A 17,196-nucleotide genomic window follows, 5' to 3' on the forward strand; every position below is an offset into this window, starting at 1 on the left:
TGTCAGATCTAGAGTTCAGAATGACAATTCTCAAGGTTCTAGCCGGGCTCGAAAAAGGCATGGAAGATATTAGAGAAACCCTCTCGAGAGATATAAAAGCCCTTTCTGGAGAAATAAAAGAACTAAAATCTAACCAAGTTGAAATCAAAAAAGCTATTAATGAGGTGCAATCAAAAATGGAGGCTCTCACTGCTAGGATAAATGAGGCAGAAGAAAGAATTAGTGATATAGAAGACCAAATGACAGAGAATAAAGAAGCTGATCAAAAGAGGAACAAACAGCTACTGGACCACGAGGGGAGAATTCGAGAGATAAGTGACACCATAAGACGAAACAACATTAGAATAATTGGGATTCCAGAAGAAGAAGAAAGTGAGAGGGGAGCAGAAGGTATACTGGAGAGAATTATTGGGGAGAATTTCCCCAATATGGCAAAGGGAACGAGCATCAAAATTCAGGAGGTTCAGAGAATGCCCCTCAAAATCAATAAGAATAGGCCCACACCCCGTCACCTAATAGTAAAATTTCTTTTATAAAGTGAGAGGAAAAAATGTTGGTGACAGTCAATTAGCTACCAGGGAAATCTCAAAGGTAGTATGGCAAAGAAATGTAAGTTTTATTTTCCGAAATTGAGTTCTTAAATTTGAATTTAAGTCCAAACGACTTACAAGATATAAGACAAGGTCATAGTCTTACATAATTAAAAATAATAAACTGTTTCAGTTTTGGTTTAGAGTGATAATATTTAAAGTAAACAAAACAAGTAATAATAACTATGTATTAGAAACTTTAACTTTTATGAGAATTTTTATTAATGATGGAAAAGAATAAAAAAGAAGAGAGACATAAAAACAGGCTTCCTAGTGAGAGCATTTGGTGACATAAGGAACCTCATCTATCTGATCATGGAATACCATTTTTTGGATTTCCATGTAATAAACAGGATATATTCGTCTTAACAGAAAGAAAAAAATAAGATTTTTTTACAATCAATGCAACATTTTGCATTAAATGAGTCACAAGCTATCTTCCATACTATGGATTAATCTATAAAATTTGTACCTAGCTTTGTCAACATTTATTACACTTGAATTTTTTATAAACTCATTACTTACAAACCAATCCCTATAAGTTCTCATGAAAACTGTATACCTTCTCATATTTGTAAAAGATTATATCTACTATAGTTAATCAGCATAATCAATTTTTGTTCCCATAAACAGAAAAACTAAAAAACTGAAGATAACAGAGAACTGTCATTCCCTAGCACTTGAGCAAATTACTATGTTCATCCTCCAGTAAGACAGTCCTTCCATAGTCATACATGTTATTTTTTAAAGATTTGTAAAAAATACTTGAATTTTGAGAAAAGTTTTAGATTTAGAGAGAAATTAAGATAGTACAGAGGACACTCAAACCCTCCACACCCCATATCCCCTATTATCAGCACCTTATATTGGTATGAGACATGTGTTTTAATTAATGAAACAACACTGATATATTATTATTAACTAAAGTCTGTCATTTATTCAAATTTTCTTAGTTTTTATCTAATGTCCTCTTAGCAGGAGACCACTGTAAAGCCAAGGGCAGGGTGCCGCAAAATATCCCACTTTGGCATATTATTTTAAATAAAAGTTACTTAAGAGACAGCCTGTACAAGGTGGACACTCGAAACCTCTTCTGTTTTCCTGAAAGCAGGAAATAAATCTCCCATAAGAAACACACCCCTTATATCAGGAGGTAAAGAGACATCCTTATTATGAGAAATAGGAATTTAGAGACTGGGAAAGCTTTACAAACAACTCTTGTTAATTTTTAATAATTAAGTACTCCACCCCAAAATCTGTTTAATATTCATTACTAATTGAAGCTCTGAAAGTTAAGTTTTCTTTGTCCTGTCAATTCTTCTCACCAGCATTTCATACTGTCATTTGGGAGGAGGAATGTCATACTGTCATTCCCCTGTCAATAGGGGAAGGATTTTAGCCATTGTAAAGAATCTGTAATAAGTAATACTTCATTGTTTTAATTCACAATTCCTGAGTGACAAATAGTGTTGAACATCTTTTCACATGTGTATCTACCATCTTTATATCTTTAGTGGAATGTATGCTCAGATAGTTTTCCATTCTCAATTGTTTTTTATTTCTTTAACTGTTAAATTTTAGGAGCTCTCTTTTTATTTTGGCTTCAAGTCCTTTACCAGCTATGTGGTCTATAAACATTTTCTTCCAGTTCGATTTGTATTTTGATTCCCTTAACAGCATCTTTAGCAGAGCACAAATTGTAACATTCTTAAATAAAGTCTATTTAATCATATTTTATCATTTTTATATTTTTGATTCATGCTTCAAGGGCTGTATTTACAAACTTATTGTCAAACCCAAAGCCACCAACATTTTCTACGTACCTAAGCATTTGATTTAAACTAATTGAATTTAATCTGATTCTTATCACACACAAAACACAAATTACTACTGATATGAGTTCTTCAATAATACTTTGCTTAGATATTTTAAGCAGAAAAACTAAGTTTAGATAATGTTCAACAATACCTGACACCTATAAGAGCATACTGTTTTAGGAGACATCAATTACTATCATTTAACTACATACATACTTTTTAATACATTTCATGTCTTTAAGCCATTTGTGAAAAGACAAACCACCAACAAAAAACCTGACTGAGAAACAAACTTGGGAAATTTAAAAAATATTAATCATCTTTCCATAAAAAAATAAACATGTCTTTTGTAGTGTACTTTATTAGGCTTGCAACACTTTTCACAAGTTTACCAAATCACAATACACCTGATTGTTTAAAAAATTAAACTCATTTAAGCTTTTCAAGGATTCACATCTAGTGTGTGTGTGTGTATGTGTGTGTGTGTATACACACACACAAAAGTCTTAAATAATTGTAATTACTGCATTGGATAGAGAATTGTTTGCATTTTCACCTGCCATTTATTAGCCTAAGTTTACTTCACATTCCCTTACTCTTGATTTTACGATTTAACAACCAAGGGTCACTGAGATAATTCACAACTAAATTGTCTTTTGTTGAGTTACGGCCTCAGCAAGTTCGTGAAGCTTTCATAAAGGTCCAAACTAAAACAAGAGAAGTTTTGTTTTCTTTCCTCAAAATTCTTGAATTCTCTTATTTTAAAGGTATATGTGCATCTTATTTTCTGTAAGTTAATCAAAACAGATTATTTTTAACATGAAAGAGATTTCTAATCTTTAGTAATCTAATTATTAGTCTTCTTTGGAAAAGGGTAAATTACAGTAGCCACACATTTTCTGTATCTCAATTTTCTCTTACCTTGACTCTGGCCAAAAGATTTCAATGGCTGCGTTGCTGATGAAATCTGAGGATGTCACAAAATGATGTTTAGCTTCCAACTGAACTTCACGAAGTGTTTGTTGTTAAGATGTCCTTTCCTTGTGCCACGTCTTGTAAGCTGTGTTGTGTTTGTTTGGCTTTGATTCTTTGTTTCGTTTTTGTTTTTCTTGACACCTTTATCGAGATGACTCACAGAGCCACTGGAACCAGGGGTCACGGACAAACCAACCTAGTAAGACAGGACACTGATGGGCCTGGAGCCATGCAGCCTGGTGGCACCAAATCAGTTCCTCAGGAGCCCCTCACAAAGCCTCTCAGAAACAAAGAGAAATCATAGTCCCCATCATCCATCAGCCACGGCACCTCACAGCTGGCTGCTTCACCATCTCAAACACCAGGAAGTCCAAATTCTGGGGGGAAATGCCTTCTCCAACTCATTTCTGAGGCACTGCCACACATGGGTTCCCAGAGCTCCTCCAAACCCCGTGCTTTCCCGTGAAGCAAGGGAGGCAATTCAGAAAACAAGTCAGCAATTATTTAAAAAAAAAAAAAAAAAAAAAAAGAACCCTAAGTGCTCTGGACTGCTTTACTGTCCAAGGCCCCGGGATGGGAGGCCCACGAAGTTCGCCAAAGCCAGCTCCGGCTGGGGGTTTGGAGCGTCGCCCCCCCAACCCCAGCGTCCACAGGCAGGTAGTCCTCGGTCCAGTGCAATATTGACAACACGTTTGTCAGGGCGCTGCCGGACTAGACTGTTGGTGAAGGGGTGGAGCCCCATGCGACCCAACCACCTCCACAGGTCCTGTGGGAAAGTCTCACGTTCCCATCAGGCCTGAAGCACAAGAGCTTCCAGAAAGGAGGGATGGTCCCCAGCCTTCGGGAGGGAGGTCCACTTAGGCCTCCAGTATCTGTGAGTGTCACTCCTGATCATGTCAGTCACACTTCAAAAGTCTTTCAGCCTGAGGGCGATCCCCTCCATGGTCTTCTCCACCTCCTTCACCCTCAGCCTGGACACAGCAGTCAGGGAGAACCCGCGACGCACCACGCTCGGCTCAGGAGGTCAGTATCCACCACCAGCACCAAGAGGCAATGGGTGGGGTCCAGGAAGCGGAAGCTGCGGCAGAGCCGGTGGCCACGCCCTGGCCTCAAAGCTCAGCCCGCTGGCTCTCTGCAGGCTGCCTCCCTGCTGGATGCACCAAGTAATAAATCAGTATAAGCTTGGACGCAATGTGAGAAATTCAAGTTTTAAAAGGTAAAAATAAATCTAAGGGGTTATGAGCAAAATGTGTCAGGATAAATTCTTGATCTGAGGTGTAGCCATAACACTTCTGTTAGGACCTCTAAAGATTTTAAGTCAGAGACTTACACAAGACACATACCTGAAAATTCTGAGAATCTTAATGGTGTGGCCCCAAACTCAGGCAGATAAAAGGGCTTGTGAGGGTTTTAAGTATGTATCTTCTTGACTTTTAGGGTGGACAAAAGTTCTTCTAAAATACTTAAGGTACTGTCCCACAGCACCTTCCCTTGGAGGATAGAAAGATCTATCTCAAAGGGATTTATGGCAGTAACTTGATCTTAGGAGAGTGAATGGGAAAAAGATCCATGGGAAACTTATAATCATGTTAAGGTGGTTTTGTGTAAGTAGTAAGACTGTCAGCTTAGACGGTAAGGTCAGAGACAGTTCAAAATGAAAAGACATTTTTGGTCTCACAACCTCCTTGCAAAATCAAGCCATTTCTTATTTAAAAAGACTTAGAGTGGAGAGTAAGACAGGTACCTGAAGACTCCATGCCTCCACACCTGGACTTAACGATGATGAGCTCCTGGACCTCAAACTTTAACTTTATGCTCCAATACATGAAATGTATATGCCCTTGAGAGATGAGTGCTTGTTCCATGTGTGAGAAATGTAAATAATTTTTGCCAATTGTAGCTCACTAGCTATGACCTACAATTAATTTGCAACATCCCCTCCCACACTGGGAGGTGGAGTTTACTTCACCTCACCTTGAATCTGGGCTAGGCCTGTGAATTGCTTTGACCAACAGAATGTGGTGGGAGAGACGTGTGATTTCGAAGTCTGGATGGATGGTAGGAATCCCCCTCATGGGATGTTCCAACACCCAGTAGGCCTCCTGGGATGTTCCTTCTTTGAATTCAACTGCCAAACTCTCAAGAACCCAAGCCACATGAATAGGTCAAGTATAAGTACTCCTGCCAGTGACTTCAGCCTGAATTTCCAGGTATCATTTTGAGGCATCATTGGCCAGCCATGTGAGTGAATAATCCAGTTGAGTCTACGGTTGTTCAAAGACCCAGCTGCTGTCTTACTAAAATTACCCAAGAAGTCTCAAATGAGAACCACCAACCAACTTTACCCAACACACAGATTCAACATAGATAATAAATTGATGTTTTTAACCACAAAATCATGGAGTAGATTTAAAAGCAACAATAGATAAGCAAAACAACAGGCAAAGTTATAGCACTCTGTTCAGAAAATAGTTTATATTCACACAGTGGAAGATTCTTAGAATCAGGAGCAAGCTATAAAAATCTGAAGGAGTTTACATTTGAATTTTTCCTTATTTTATTGCATGTTGTTTTCTTCAGTAATTGTCCAGTTAGATTCTAGGTCAAGCTAACAGTTCAAAATTTAAGGTTTATTAACATCTTGTTTTCAGCACATAAAACATTTTCTCACATATTGACTTGGCTTATTTATGTATTTCTAGAGAGATTTTCTATTTTCTTTTGAGATAAGAGAGAGGAAATGTTATGTACTCTGAGCCCTTCAGATGCCTCAAGAAGTGATTAAAGCTCTCTGCAGACCAGAAGCAATCAATGCTGTGTCATTTATATTCTCATTCTAAAACACATTCAGGTTGATCCATACAATTGTTATTTTAACCTGGTAAAGTTCTTACATAGGAAGTTAGAGATTTGCATTGTCTAAGCTGTAATTTAAAAGACAAAAATGCATCCATTTCTCCCTATTAAAAATAGATGTCTTTGAGTTAGGCATGCTTGAAGGATAAACAATTTATTAAGTTTTGGCCAATCAATAAATACAAATTTTCTGAAAAAGCAAAGAGGAAAAGAGAGAGAAAGAATAAGGAGGCTATAGACACAGAAAATATATAATATATATATTTATATGTATAATATAAATATATAATAAATATAAATCATATTTCTATAAATATTCTAAATATATAAATATAAATAATTATTTATATATAATATATAATATATAATATAAATAATATAATCATTGTAAGAAATAGACAAATTATATTTCTTTTTTGAAAGGAATAACACTTTTATTTCTTTTTCCCATTCAAGCATACACAAAGACTGCTTACCTCAATGTTGCAATTTAGCCATGGGTCAAATAAATAGAGGACACAAGTTGTATCTTAATAAAATTGACTGGTTGCATCAGCTCCAGAACAGAAGGTCAGAGTAAAACAGGTAATTTCAAAGGCATATTCTGATGTTTCCTGATCTAGTGCTGTCTCCTTATTCTACTGGATATAATTTTTTTTTTCTCACTCTAACTTACTTGAGGTTGTGGTGGCACATAAAAAAAACAAATAGCAGGATTTTATCAGCAATTGACAGACAACTAGGCAACAACATAGGCTGTGACAGAACCTTAATTCTCAACTTGACTAAACCACAATCTTGTGACATGATAAAACAAAAGCAGATGATTCAAAAGGCAGGAAAACTCAGGATTGTCAAGGCAAATAAGAAAATGAAAACATTTTAAAAACCCCTCAAATATAAAAAGGTAAAAATGGTTGGACCTTATAAGCAAAACCACCCAAACCAAAGCTGGGAGTAAAACCGGTGGCCAAATACAAGCCAAAGCAGATTTGGAAACAGAAATGGTCTTGGGAAAGAATTAAAGATAATCCAAATAGAGTCAGTGAAAGCAAAAAAAAAAAAAAAAAAAAATCAATCAATCAGGTTCTGATTCAGATCCTGAAATTCAATCAGAAGAGTGGAAGCTCTCTAGTATGAAATCCACTCTGCAAGGCTGGTGACTGGATCCACTGGAGCATCTCCAGTAGAAATGTTATTTGTGATATAAAGACTAGAAAAAAATAAGGAAAAAATTTTACTTTCACATGGTTTTTGCATGAGAAGTATAGACTTTAGAAGATTCTTTTATCGCCAAGTTAAAAAAAAAATACAATAAGTACTTTAAACAAACGAGTTTACCAAGGTGATAGGTAGTCTGCTCATACTGGATAGTCATTCTATAAAATTATATCTGGCCATGATTGTCACAGTTTGAGAAAAGTCTAAGTTGTTTCCCCCAGTGAACATACAGAAAATGACTCAAGATTATAGCTATTTGGTTTTCTTGGTTTAGCTATCTCAGGGTGAAATGAATATACCTTTTTATATTACTCTCTGGTTATGGAATATAATGAAAATAGATCAAATGATATCTGGGCAGGATATCAGTTTGCTTTCCCAACATGCTTGGCCATTATTTGTCAGTCATTTCACTCTGTCACACTTGCGTAGACTTCCACTATTAACATAATATGTACCCAGATCAACAATTCCAAACCAATCCTTGTGTCTCTGTGTTGAGCTCAGTACACCAGTTCAGACCTTTCCTCCATACTGTTGAGTTCTTGTTGAGAACATTGATATTCACGTTTCCCCTTTCTTCCAGTGAGTCTCACACAGGATCCCTTCACTTTCCAACTTGAAGCATTGGGTATCTATTGGGTTTTTATCATTTCTTTCACAGTAAGTCCCTTGGGTTCTTATGCAAAAATTTCTATCCTCTTTCCTTGGGGTATAACTACAGGAAATTTTTATTAAACATCTGAACAGATCTTAATATAACACTCCTGCAATGCTTGGGTAAAGTAAAACACCCTTTTCTATGATGATGTCCATTAGAGTTGTTCCATCTCTGTCAAGATGTGTTCTGGTGTAACTTTCTTCTGTGCAACTTGGAGAATTGAATAAAATAGTGACAAATGAAGTTGCAAAGTTAGGCAGAGACAAGATCATAAAAATCATAGTGTGCTAACACCAATAACAATAACAACAATAACAGATAATCAAGTACAATAAATATATAATAATGGTCACAATAGCTAGCTACTTACTATGTGCCAAAACTTTACATGCATAATCACATTTTTTCCCCTTAGCATGATGCCATGAATTAGAAACTATGTTTATGGTTTTAAGTTGTCACACATTGCTAATGTAAAAGCCTCCAATATCTAATTCACCAAGTGACTGATTTGCTGAAGATCCAATTAACTAATGATCAATTTGTGGAGTCTCAATTTTCCAAATTTGCCAAATTAAAACATTTATCAGTTTACTAAAAATGGTTTCAACAGAATTAACAGGATACATTATAGCATTAGCAAGAATATGAAATATGATTACAATTAATGTATTTTTGAATACTGAAATTTTAATTTAAGGGTATTACTTATAATAAAGATTTCATCATTTTTTAAAAATAATTATTTCCAATGGAAATTCTTCATCAATCCTCTATATCATTTAGTCTTGCCAAACTTTAATCTTTTATCTTTGTCATTTTAAGGGTTTTAATCAATTTTTAAATTATTTTAATTCTCTCCTTATAATTAAAATATATCAAAATTTAAGAATGAAACATATAGATCATTACATTCTTATTATCATTCTTTCCTTTTCCTATATTCAACAGTTTCTTTTTTACCTGCAACTGCTTCTCCTCACTGGCATATCCAAACTGCTCTGTATTAGAGGCATGGAATTTTAATGCATCTGAGTAACCCCAGATATTTTTAAATTCTGACTTAATTATAATATATGTTTTATTTCTGATAAACAAAAATTAGAAATTATACTAAATACCTTAAATTTGAAAATTATAAAGTGACATTCAATCATTTTAAATTAATGAGAAGAAATAATCCTATTAAAGCTGTTAATTGTCCATTTTTCTTAGTTTTAGTTTAACAAATTGTCCAGAAAATTATATTTTCAAGAATTGACTTCTAGCAAACTCTTTCTATGCATCATTTTGCTTACAGTTTTAAACCCACTAATAAGGATGTAAACAAAGTTATGAATATGAGTTTTAGTAGCTTGCCAAGGTAACATGGGTAGTAAGAGACAAATTTGGTTTTCAAATTGTTAGGATATAAACCATACTTTAATATTTTCTATACCAATTTATATCATATTTTAATCATACTCTATGCTACCTTTCCAATTATTAAAATTCTGATTTTTTTAAATTAATTCATTTTAGTTTTCGTTGTTTACAGTTCAGTAGTTTAAGTAGAACCATGAAGTTAAAGATTGTGTTGCTTCCTAATGAGTAATCATTCTAACACATCCTGAAGATCTTAACTAAGTAGGCAGGCAGCCTGGATATATAAAGTCAACTTGGGGATATTTGCTTGAAGAGCTAGCACTACTTGATAAGGGTAACCTACATGACTACTAGTGTTAGCTTTTATAATAAATGTAACAAAGAGACATTATAATATGTATATATGCATAGGAACATAAATACATTTGTAATTTAGAAGCATTCATCTAGCAAAATTATAGAGAAAAGGGGATGAAACTAGAGACAGAAAGGTCAGATAAGAGACCAGGTCAGATTTATGTACCTTACAATTAATGATAAGATTCAACATGAAGGTATTAGGACCAGTGATTGATAAACACAACAAAGTCTAGAAATAAAATAAATAGGATTTGGTAATTTATGGGGCAAGATTGCAGGAAGAGGGAAAAAGGTTATGGTCTAGGTCAATAGTCCTACATTTCCTCATGATAATAAATTGAGATGGAATCACTCTTGGTAAAGGAGATGATGAAATCAGTTTCATATCTGTTAAGTCTGGATGATTGTGACTCATTCAATGTAAATGTGTACTAGGTAATAGCAGTGAGTATCTGTGTTTGTGTGTGTGTGAGAGAGAGAGAGAGAGGGAGAGAGAGAGAGAAAGGGAGGGAGCACATGCTTAGCATCTGGAGTAGTCTCTGTAAATGTTTTTGAATGACCAGCATGTACGTGGAAATTGAAGCCATGGATATGTACAAGGTTGCAAAAACAGAATGTCAGGAAGAGACATAGGCCAAAATAGAACTCTGGGAAACTCAAATATTTAGAGCATAGAAAAAAATAAAAAGATCCTGGAAGACTGAAAATGAGCAATTGAAGGAACAGAAAGAAATCTGCGATATAGTGGTAATTTAAATGCCAAGCAATAAGGAATTCTTTCTCAGGACTTACCTGACAAAATAAGGAAATGCGTAAAGTATACTGAACAACTTTATCAAATGCTGGAAAAAAGTAAGACATGGGCAAATATTCAATGTGTGTCAGAATAAATCATTGGTAATATTGGTGAGAGTAGTTACTGTGGTTGGGTAGGACTAGGTGTGGGCTACCAGGGAAATCTTACAATTATTTTATCTCACAAGAAGAAACAGTTTCCTAATGTATTTTGTTGAAAGAAATCATGATTTAAAAAAATTATTTGCAGGGCCTTCTGGGTGGCTCAGTCAGTTAAGCACCTGTCTTCAGCTCAGGTCATGATCCCAGGGTCCTGGGATCAAGTCCCACATCAGGCTCCTTGCTAAGCCGGTAGCCTGCTTCTCCTTCTATCTACTGCTCCCCCTGTTGTGCTCTCTCTCTCTGATTAAATAAATAAAATCTTTAAAAAAAATTATTTGCAGATATGAGGATAGAGAATGTACCAGATAAATGTTGGATAACTCAAAGCTACTACATATTCCTGTTTTGTCCAACCTTGAAGTTTCAGCGTCATATATTCCTAAGAAATATACAGTGAACCAAGAAAAATGACCTCTAAATATCAGGGAATTATTACATATGTAATAATTTTTAGGTCTGTTATACCTGTACATATTTCATATCTGTATATATGTAATAAAGAATTATTATACTTTCGTAATTCTGATAAAGATTAAAATAGATTTTTATTGTCAATACAGTCTTCATAATAAACATATATATAACTCTTGTCATCAAAACACCTGAATATTAACAATAAATAACCACTTATACAAGATATCAATTCATACATATATTTTTAATTTAAGGAATATAATTTTTTTCAGAAAAACATTGGGAAATATACATGCAACAGAGGAACACTATTGTTATCACATAATATTTTATTTTTTATTTTTATTTTTTATATTTTATTTTATTTTATTTATTTTTTTTTTAATTTTTTATTTTTGATAAACATATATTTTTATCCCCAGGGGTACAGGTCTGTGAATCACCAGGTTTACACACTTCACAGCACTCACCAAATCACATACCCTCCCCAATGTCCATAATCCCACCCCCTTCTCCCAAACCCCCTCCCCCCGGCAACCCTTGAAGTGTTTTTAGTAATTTTTGGAAACATGGGTACCTGAAATAGAAACAAACAATTCTAAAGATCTGTTGTTGATGTAGAGTGGAAGCAAACTGTATGTTGATTTCCTTCCTTCCACAGCAATAGTCCATGAATTTTTTTTTTTCCTTTTAGGACTGTAATAAACATTTAGTGATATATTTACCTATTTTGTTTGATATTCTAATATTTTTGGTTTTATTTTTAATGATGAGAATAGCTGTAGTAGAGACATTTACCCTAAGACTTTGAAAAAAAAAAAAAATTCTATTTATTTATTTATTTATTTGAGAGAGAGAGAGAGAGAGAGAACAAGAACACGCATGAGCAGTGGAGAGGGGTAGAGGGAGAAGCAGACTTCCTGCTGATCAGGGAACCCAACACATGGCTTGATCCCAGGACTCCAAGATCATGACCTGAGCTGAAGGCAGGCGCTTAACTGACCGAGCCACCCAGGCATCTAGGCGCCCCCTTAAGACTCTTTTTAATTTAGAAAGGAAATATCCAATAAAGATACTCTGTTCAGATGTTTGATTTTTTAAAATTAGATTTAATGTATCTAATAGTTTTCAGTACCCATTGAATGAAGGGAAAAGTAAAGTTAATTGAAGTCAAATGATGTCCCCAAATATTACCTGGTTGACTATTAAATTCATCTTGTGTACTTCTTCCTTCTCTTAGACTTCATGAGATCTTTAAAATACAACAACTTCGAAGACTTGCCTTTTCCTGTTCTCTGGTAGAGCTGCTCTGTTATACTATCATATTTAAGAAAGGCAATAGGAAAGATAGGATCACATAAATGCAGGTAGTAAGTGAACTGTATAATCATCCAGTAGCCAGATGTTGACCAGTAAAAACGAGATGTTTTTACTATAAGAAACCAAGACAATGAATTAAAAAAGAATTCTCAGGTATTCTGTGCCTCTGTGTTTGGGGTCTTGGGAATATTGGGCTAAGCAATTGTATTGTGTTTCCATTGTGAGTGCTGTGGTTCCCTGCAACAGGAAGCAAGTTGAAAGCATTGAGGAGCATTTGGGAAGAGAAATTACAATTAATGTGACCTCTTTATGTGTTTTCTTATTAGGGCCTCATAAAGAAAAAGAATGATCAGTGATTTAAATAAATTAGAATGCATTCTAGGAAAAGGTCATTCTTTATTGCTTTTGAAAAATATATGAAATACCATAGTAATCATTAAATGTCAGAGCTTCTAGTACAGCCAATGAAAGTGCTTTGTCTTACCCGCCGAGTGAAAAGCCGTTTTTCCCTTTTAGGCATATTTGATAAAGTAATGATATTCTTTTAAATAATGCTTCTTTTTCAGGTATGTTGTGAAAGTTTGGAAGGTCAGACCTTTTTCTCCAAGAAGGACAAGCCGCTTTGCAAGAAACATGCTCATTCTGTGAATTTTTAAAAGTCAACAGTTCAGGGGTGGAGAAGAAATTTGAAGAGAAAGAGGAGAATTGGAATTACCAATTAATTTTTAGATTTAATATTTATGGGAATTTTGAAAAATAATAGTGGCCCTGGAGGGATAAATTCCAGCTTTAAAAACCAAGTCTATGAGGAAATATTTGGCTTCATAAAGTAAAGGGACAGTTTGGCATTTATGATTACTTTTTTCCTGTATTTTCTGTCCATAAAATTTTTATAAAAACCAATTTCCTGGTTGACTATTAAATTCATCATAGAATAAATTAGTGGAGAATTAAATTTTAGAATAAAACCTCTAACATCTGTGCTGAATTAATGATACTTTCTTGCCTTGTTAGGTAGTTCTGAGTAAATCTGTAAAAGGCAATGAAAATTGCCTTACACTCTATCATTAAATGTATTTTTTTAAAATAGTGCTTATCTTTAAAAGAGGAAATAGGAGTTTAAACAGAATTTTATCAGTAGTAGGTGTCAGTTTTTTAAAAAACTGCTATGTACTTTTTAAAATCTTACTGATCATTCCAGTGGGAAAACTAGTAAGATTTTTATCAAAATGTGCCATGCCAATAAGATGTTATCTGTTTCTCTCATCCAGCCCCCCAAAAGCCACCACATTGCTTATAAATTTCAAATTTTTGCCTGTTACTAAAACATGACCATTTCTATTCATTGTGTATGTTTTATCACCTGTATTAGTGAAGCTCCCATTTTTTTTCCCCTTCCCTCATGCTGAGGTCGAGAGAGTGAGTAGAATAGAGTGAGGTTAGGAGTTACAGGAAGTCAGAGGACTACATTCAAAAAAATTTTTAAAAATTCTCCCCTTTTCAGACAGTGAATCCATTACATCAGCTTCAGGTTTGTACTACTGACTGATAAAGGTTTGAGAACTGTCTTTGAAGAATAATGTTTTTCTTAGTTCTCCATTAGAAAAGTAAAATATTGGCTTGGGGATGTGATAAAAATCTAAGGGGTTTTTTTTTCTTTCTTTTCTTTTAGTAGTTCTCTCTCAGTAATATATAAATCACTTCCAAGTGTGATCATGATGGTTGGAAAGCTTTCATTCCAGGAGACTGGTAGTAGAGGAGGGGAGCGTGATCAGTTACTCATCCTGGCTCATTATTTGTTTTCTTTATTTGAGGCAAAAATTATATAGCCCATGAAGACAGAGCAACAGTTGTGAAATTGTGAATCCTGTTGGTATTTGCCCAGTGGGAAAACAGATTATGACATTTGATAGTTTTTCTCTTTGTTTCCAGAATGGATGAAAGCCCATAATCCCACTAAAAAATACTAATGTGTCTGGGGTGAGGTGCTTAAAGTTGAGACAGAGCCCAAGTCCTCCTCCCTGCCCCATAACTCACAAAGGACTTCATTTCCATTGTGTGCGTATTTGTTATAGAGGGAGGTTTTAGGCTCTGATATTTGTTTAACCTCCCTAAGAACTTTTCAAGGCATCTGTCCTGAAAGTTGTTCATTTATGGTCTAGCAGATTTGTATTATATGAAGATAATAATTAACCGAGAGTCAGAGCATGAGAGGGGTGACATGAAGTGGTTTCACCAGTAGCAACCCTGAACTGCCTTCTCACCCTGCATCTGTAGGGAGGCAGGAAGTTTTACTTTTGAAATAAAGTGCTGGAACTGAATTGTGCATTATTTCTCATTGCTGCTGAAACCACCTGTAGAGTCCATGCTGGCTGATGTGCGTTATCACGTTACTTCATGTCAGTCTCTTGCTTTACACAATATAAAAGAAATTGGTGGTTCTGTTTGGATGTTAGTAGAGATGATTTTTTTTGTTTTGTTTTGTTTTTGTTTAGTTTTGCCTTTATAGATTCTATGCCAAGATAGTATTTGAAAAGTCAGTGACATTTGGGTATTTCCTTTCCAGAATTTTATTTGACTGGGATTTCTTATTAAGTTATCTGACATTAAGGATGTCATTTTTATTAGATTTCTCATTGTGCACATTATTTCATGGAGCTTAATGTTGCATTCCTCTAAATTTTATCCCTAAAAAGATAACATTACTTCTTAATTTATCATTTTGTCTTTGTGCTTTGTTCTTCTCCTTTGTGACAAAGCTTTATATCTATTCTAAATCAGTTAATCCTGTGAAATAAGTATTGACTAGAACCCAGAAGAATCTCTGTATTTTCCAGTGGGGAATGAATGCTATATTTAATACACCAGCGTTAATCTTTTAATAACTGGCAGAGCACTTTATTCTTCTGGTGAGCTCCCTGAATATTTATTTTTCTGATTATAAATATTCCATGTCAGTAGCATTTTTTTAATTATTACCTCTTTACTGTAGAGCATTTACTTTTAGTATTTCTTGATGTATATTTTGGAATGCTGTACTTAGTATAATACAGATTTAAATTACAGTATATGACTCTTAAACATCTTTACTTGTATTTCCTAGATTGAAAATACTAGCAATAGATTCCAGTTTCTAATTTTTTTCTAGACTTACAAGGGCTGCATTTTGCCCGCTAGAGCGGCAGCCTAGAGAGGATCCCTGCCGCTTATGCTTATAGTAGCGTACCTGTTTCTTGTTGATTCAGGCTACAGTTAGAGTCTAAAACTAAAGCCTAGTGATTTGGTCACAGTAGGAAGACAAACAGAAATAAGAGTTTAAATCTTCAAAATTTAGTGTACCCTATCATTAAAATTATCTACAACAAAATTGTTTTCGTGGTGCCATTTTTAAGGGGTTGTATATTATTTATAGAAAATAATTCCTTCCTCTCCCTTGTTCAAGTATGAATCTGTGTTACAGTCACAGTTTTGTGAGGTTTAGAGCTTTTTTCATCATCTCTATTGAAAGGAGAAGCTTTTCAGACATAAGGGAAGGGAAAACAATGAAAAACTTGACCCAAATCTAGTGCAGTTTCAGTTTGTCATCTTTCTTTTCCATATTTTAAGGTATTGGGTTTGGATTCTCAAAGTATCATTTACCTTATCTGTTAATCTCTATTTTTTGTCTCTTTACATTTTTACATTTGTATACATCTGTACTGTTTTGCTTTTGGATACATTTTCTAATTAAAAACCACGTGAGAAATATGATCAGTGTAGTAATACCTTAATGTGCACATGCTGAATAAATAAACAGCTGCAGTGATATAAACAAGCTCTCCTGGTCTTTCTTTTTTGGGTAGGGAGCGGTTTCCATTGGAATTCCATCATGGGAATAAAATAGTGTTCACAGGAGAGGAAAAGAAGTAATGATTCTCAGGAGAATCTCTCTTTTATGATTTTCGCCTATCAAAATGTCCCAGAAACCAACCATTTGAACAGATTATCACATTTGTTCTATTTTAATCCATTTTTATGCTCTGCATGTAGCATGCAGACAGTACGTGTTTGTAAGTCAATACATAAACAAGCCTCATTGTTGTAGAAAATACTTATTGCTGAAACTGTTTATTGGAATACCCTGTCATACCAAGCACTGTATTGTATCATATATCTTACTGAAACAGCATAAGTCCTCAAGTCCATTTTCACACTTTAACCCACCAGGGTACATTACTTCATAGTTAACTCATCCCAATCTCATTAGTTAACTTTTCTATAACTAGGAAAGCTCATCTATTCCTCATTTGTTTATTGGTTTGAGTAAGATTTTTTTTTTCCTACTGTATAAAAAGCAGGGTTTCTGTTGCAGGCTATATATTGGAAATAAAAGACAAATTCAAGTCTATTTGCTCACAGTATATTAAACTCCAGAAGCCAAACTTACAAGGGCATCAAGTCTGCATTTGACATTTTAATAGCTGCTGTTTGGTTTCTATCAATCACGTCATTGCACATTAAAATGCACCAACAAAATAAGAGATCTGTCATTCCTTCGTTAAGAAACAGTAATCCAGTGCAAGATTTATAGGCTTAAGAATCAACAGTGTGTGTTCACAATAAATCCCCATTCAGTGCTCAAACCAGAAACAAGCCTCCCTGTCGTTCAGTGTTTTCTGGT

The 17,196-nt window shown here is 34.6% G+C and overlaps 1 protein-coding gene across 5 annotated transcripts in view; it reads left to right on the plus strand.

The window, feature by feature from the left end:
* Positions 1 to 16,350, plus strand: part of PDLIM5 (PDZ and LIM domain 5) — a 217,437-nt gene extending 201,087 nt beyond the window's left edge. For all 5 annotated transcript variants that reach the window (XM_059376090.1, XM_059376110.1, XM_059376119.1 and 2 more), the window contains one exon: positions 13,103 to 16,350. In XM_059376090.1, coding sequence (XP_059232073.1) covers positions 13,103 to 13,192 — 90 coding nt within the window. In that variant the 3' untranslated portion in view covers positions 13,193 to 16,350. The remainder of the gene's footprint in view (positions 1 to 13,102) is intronic.
* The last annotated feature ends 846 nt before the right edge of the window (positions 16,351 to 17,196 follow it).

The sequence above is a fragment of the Mustela nigripes genome, chromosome 1, assembly GCF_022355385.1.
Source record: "Mustela nigripes isolate SB6536 chromosome 1, MUSNIG.SB6536, whole genome shotgun sequence".
In the NCBI taxonomy this organism is placed as follows: Eukaryota; Metazoa; Chordata; class Mammalia; order Carnivora; family Mustelidae; genus Mustela; species Mustela nigripes.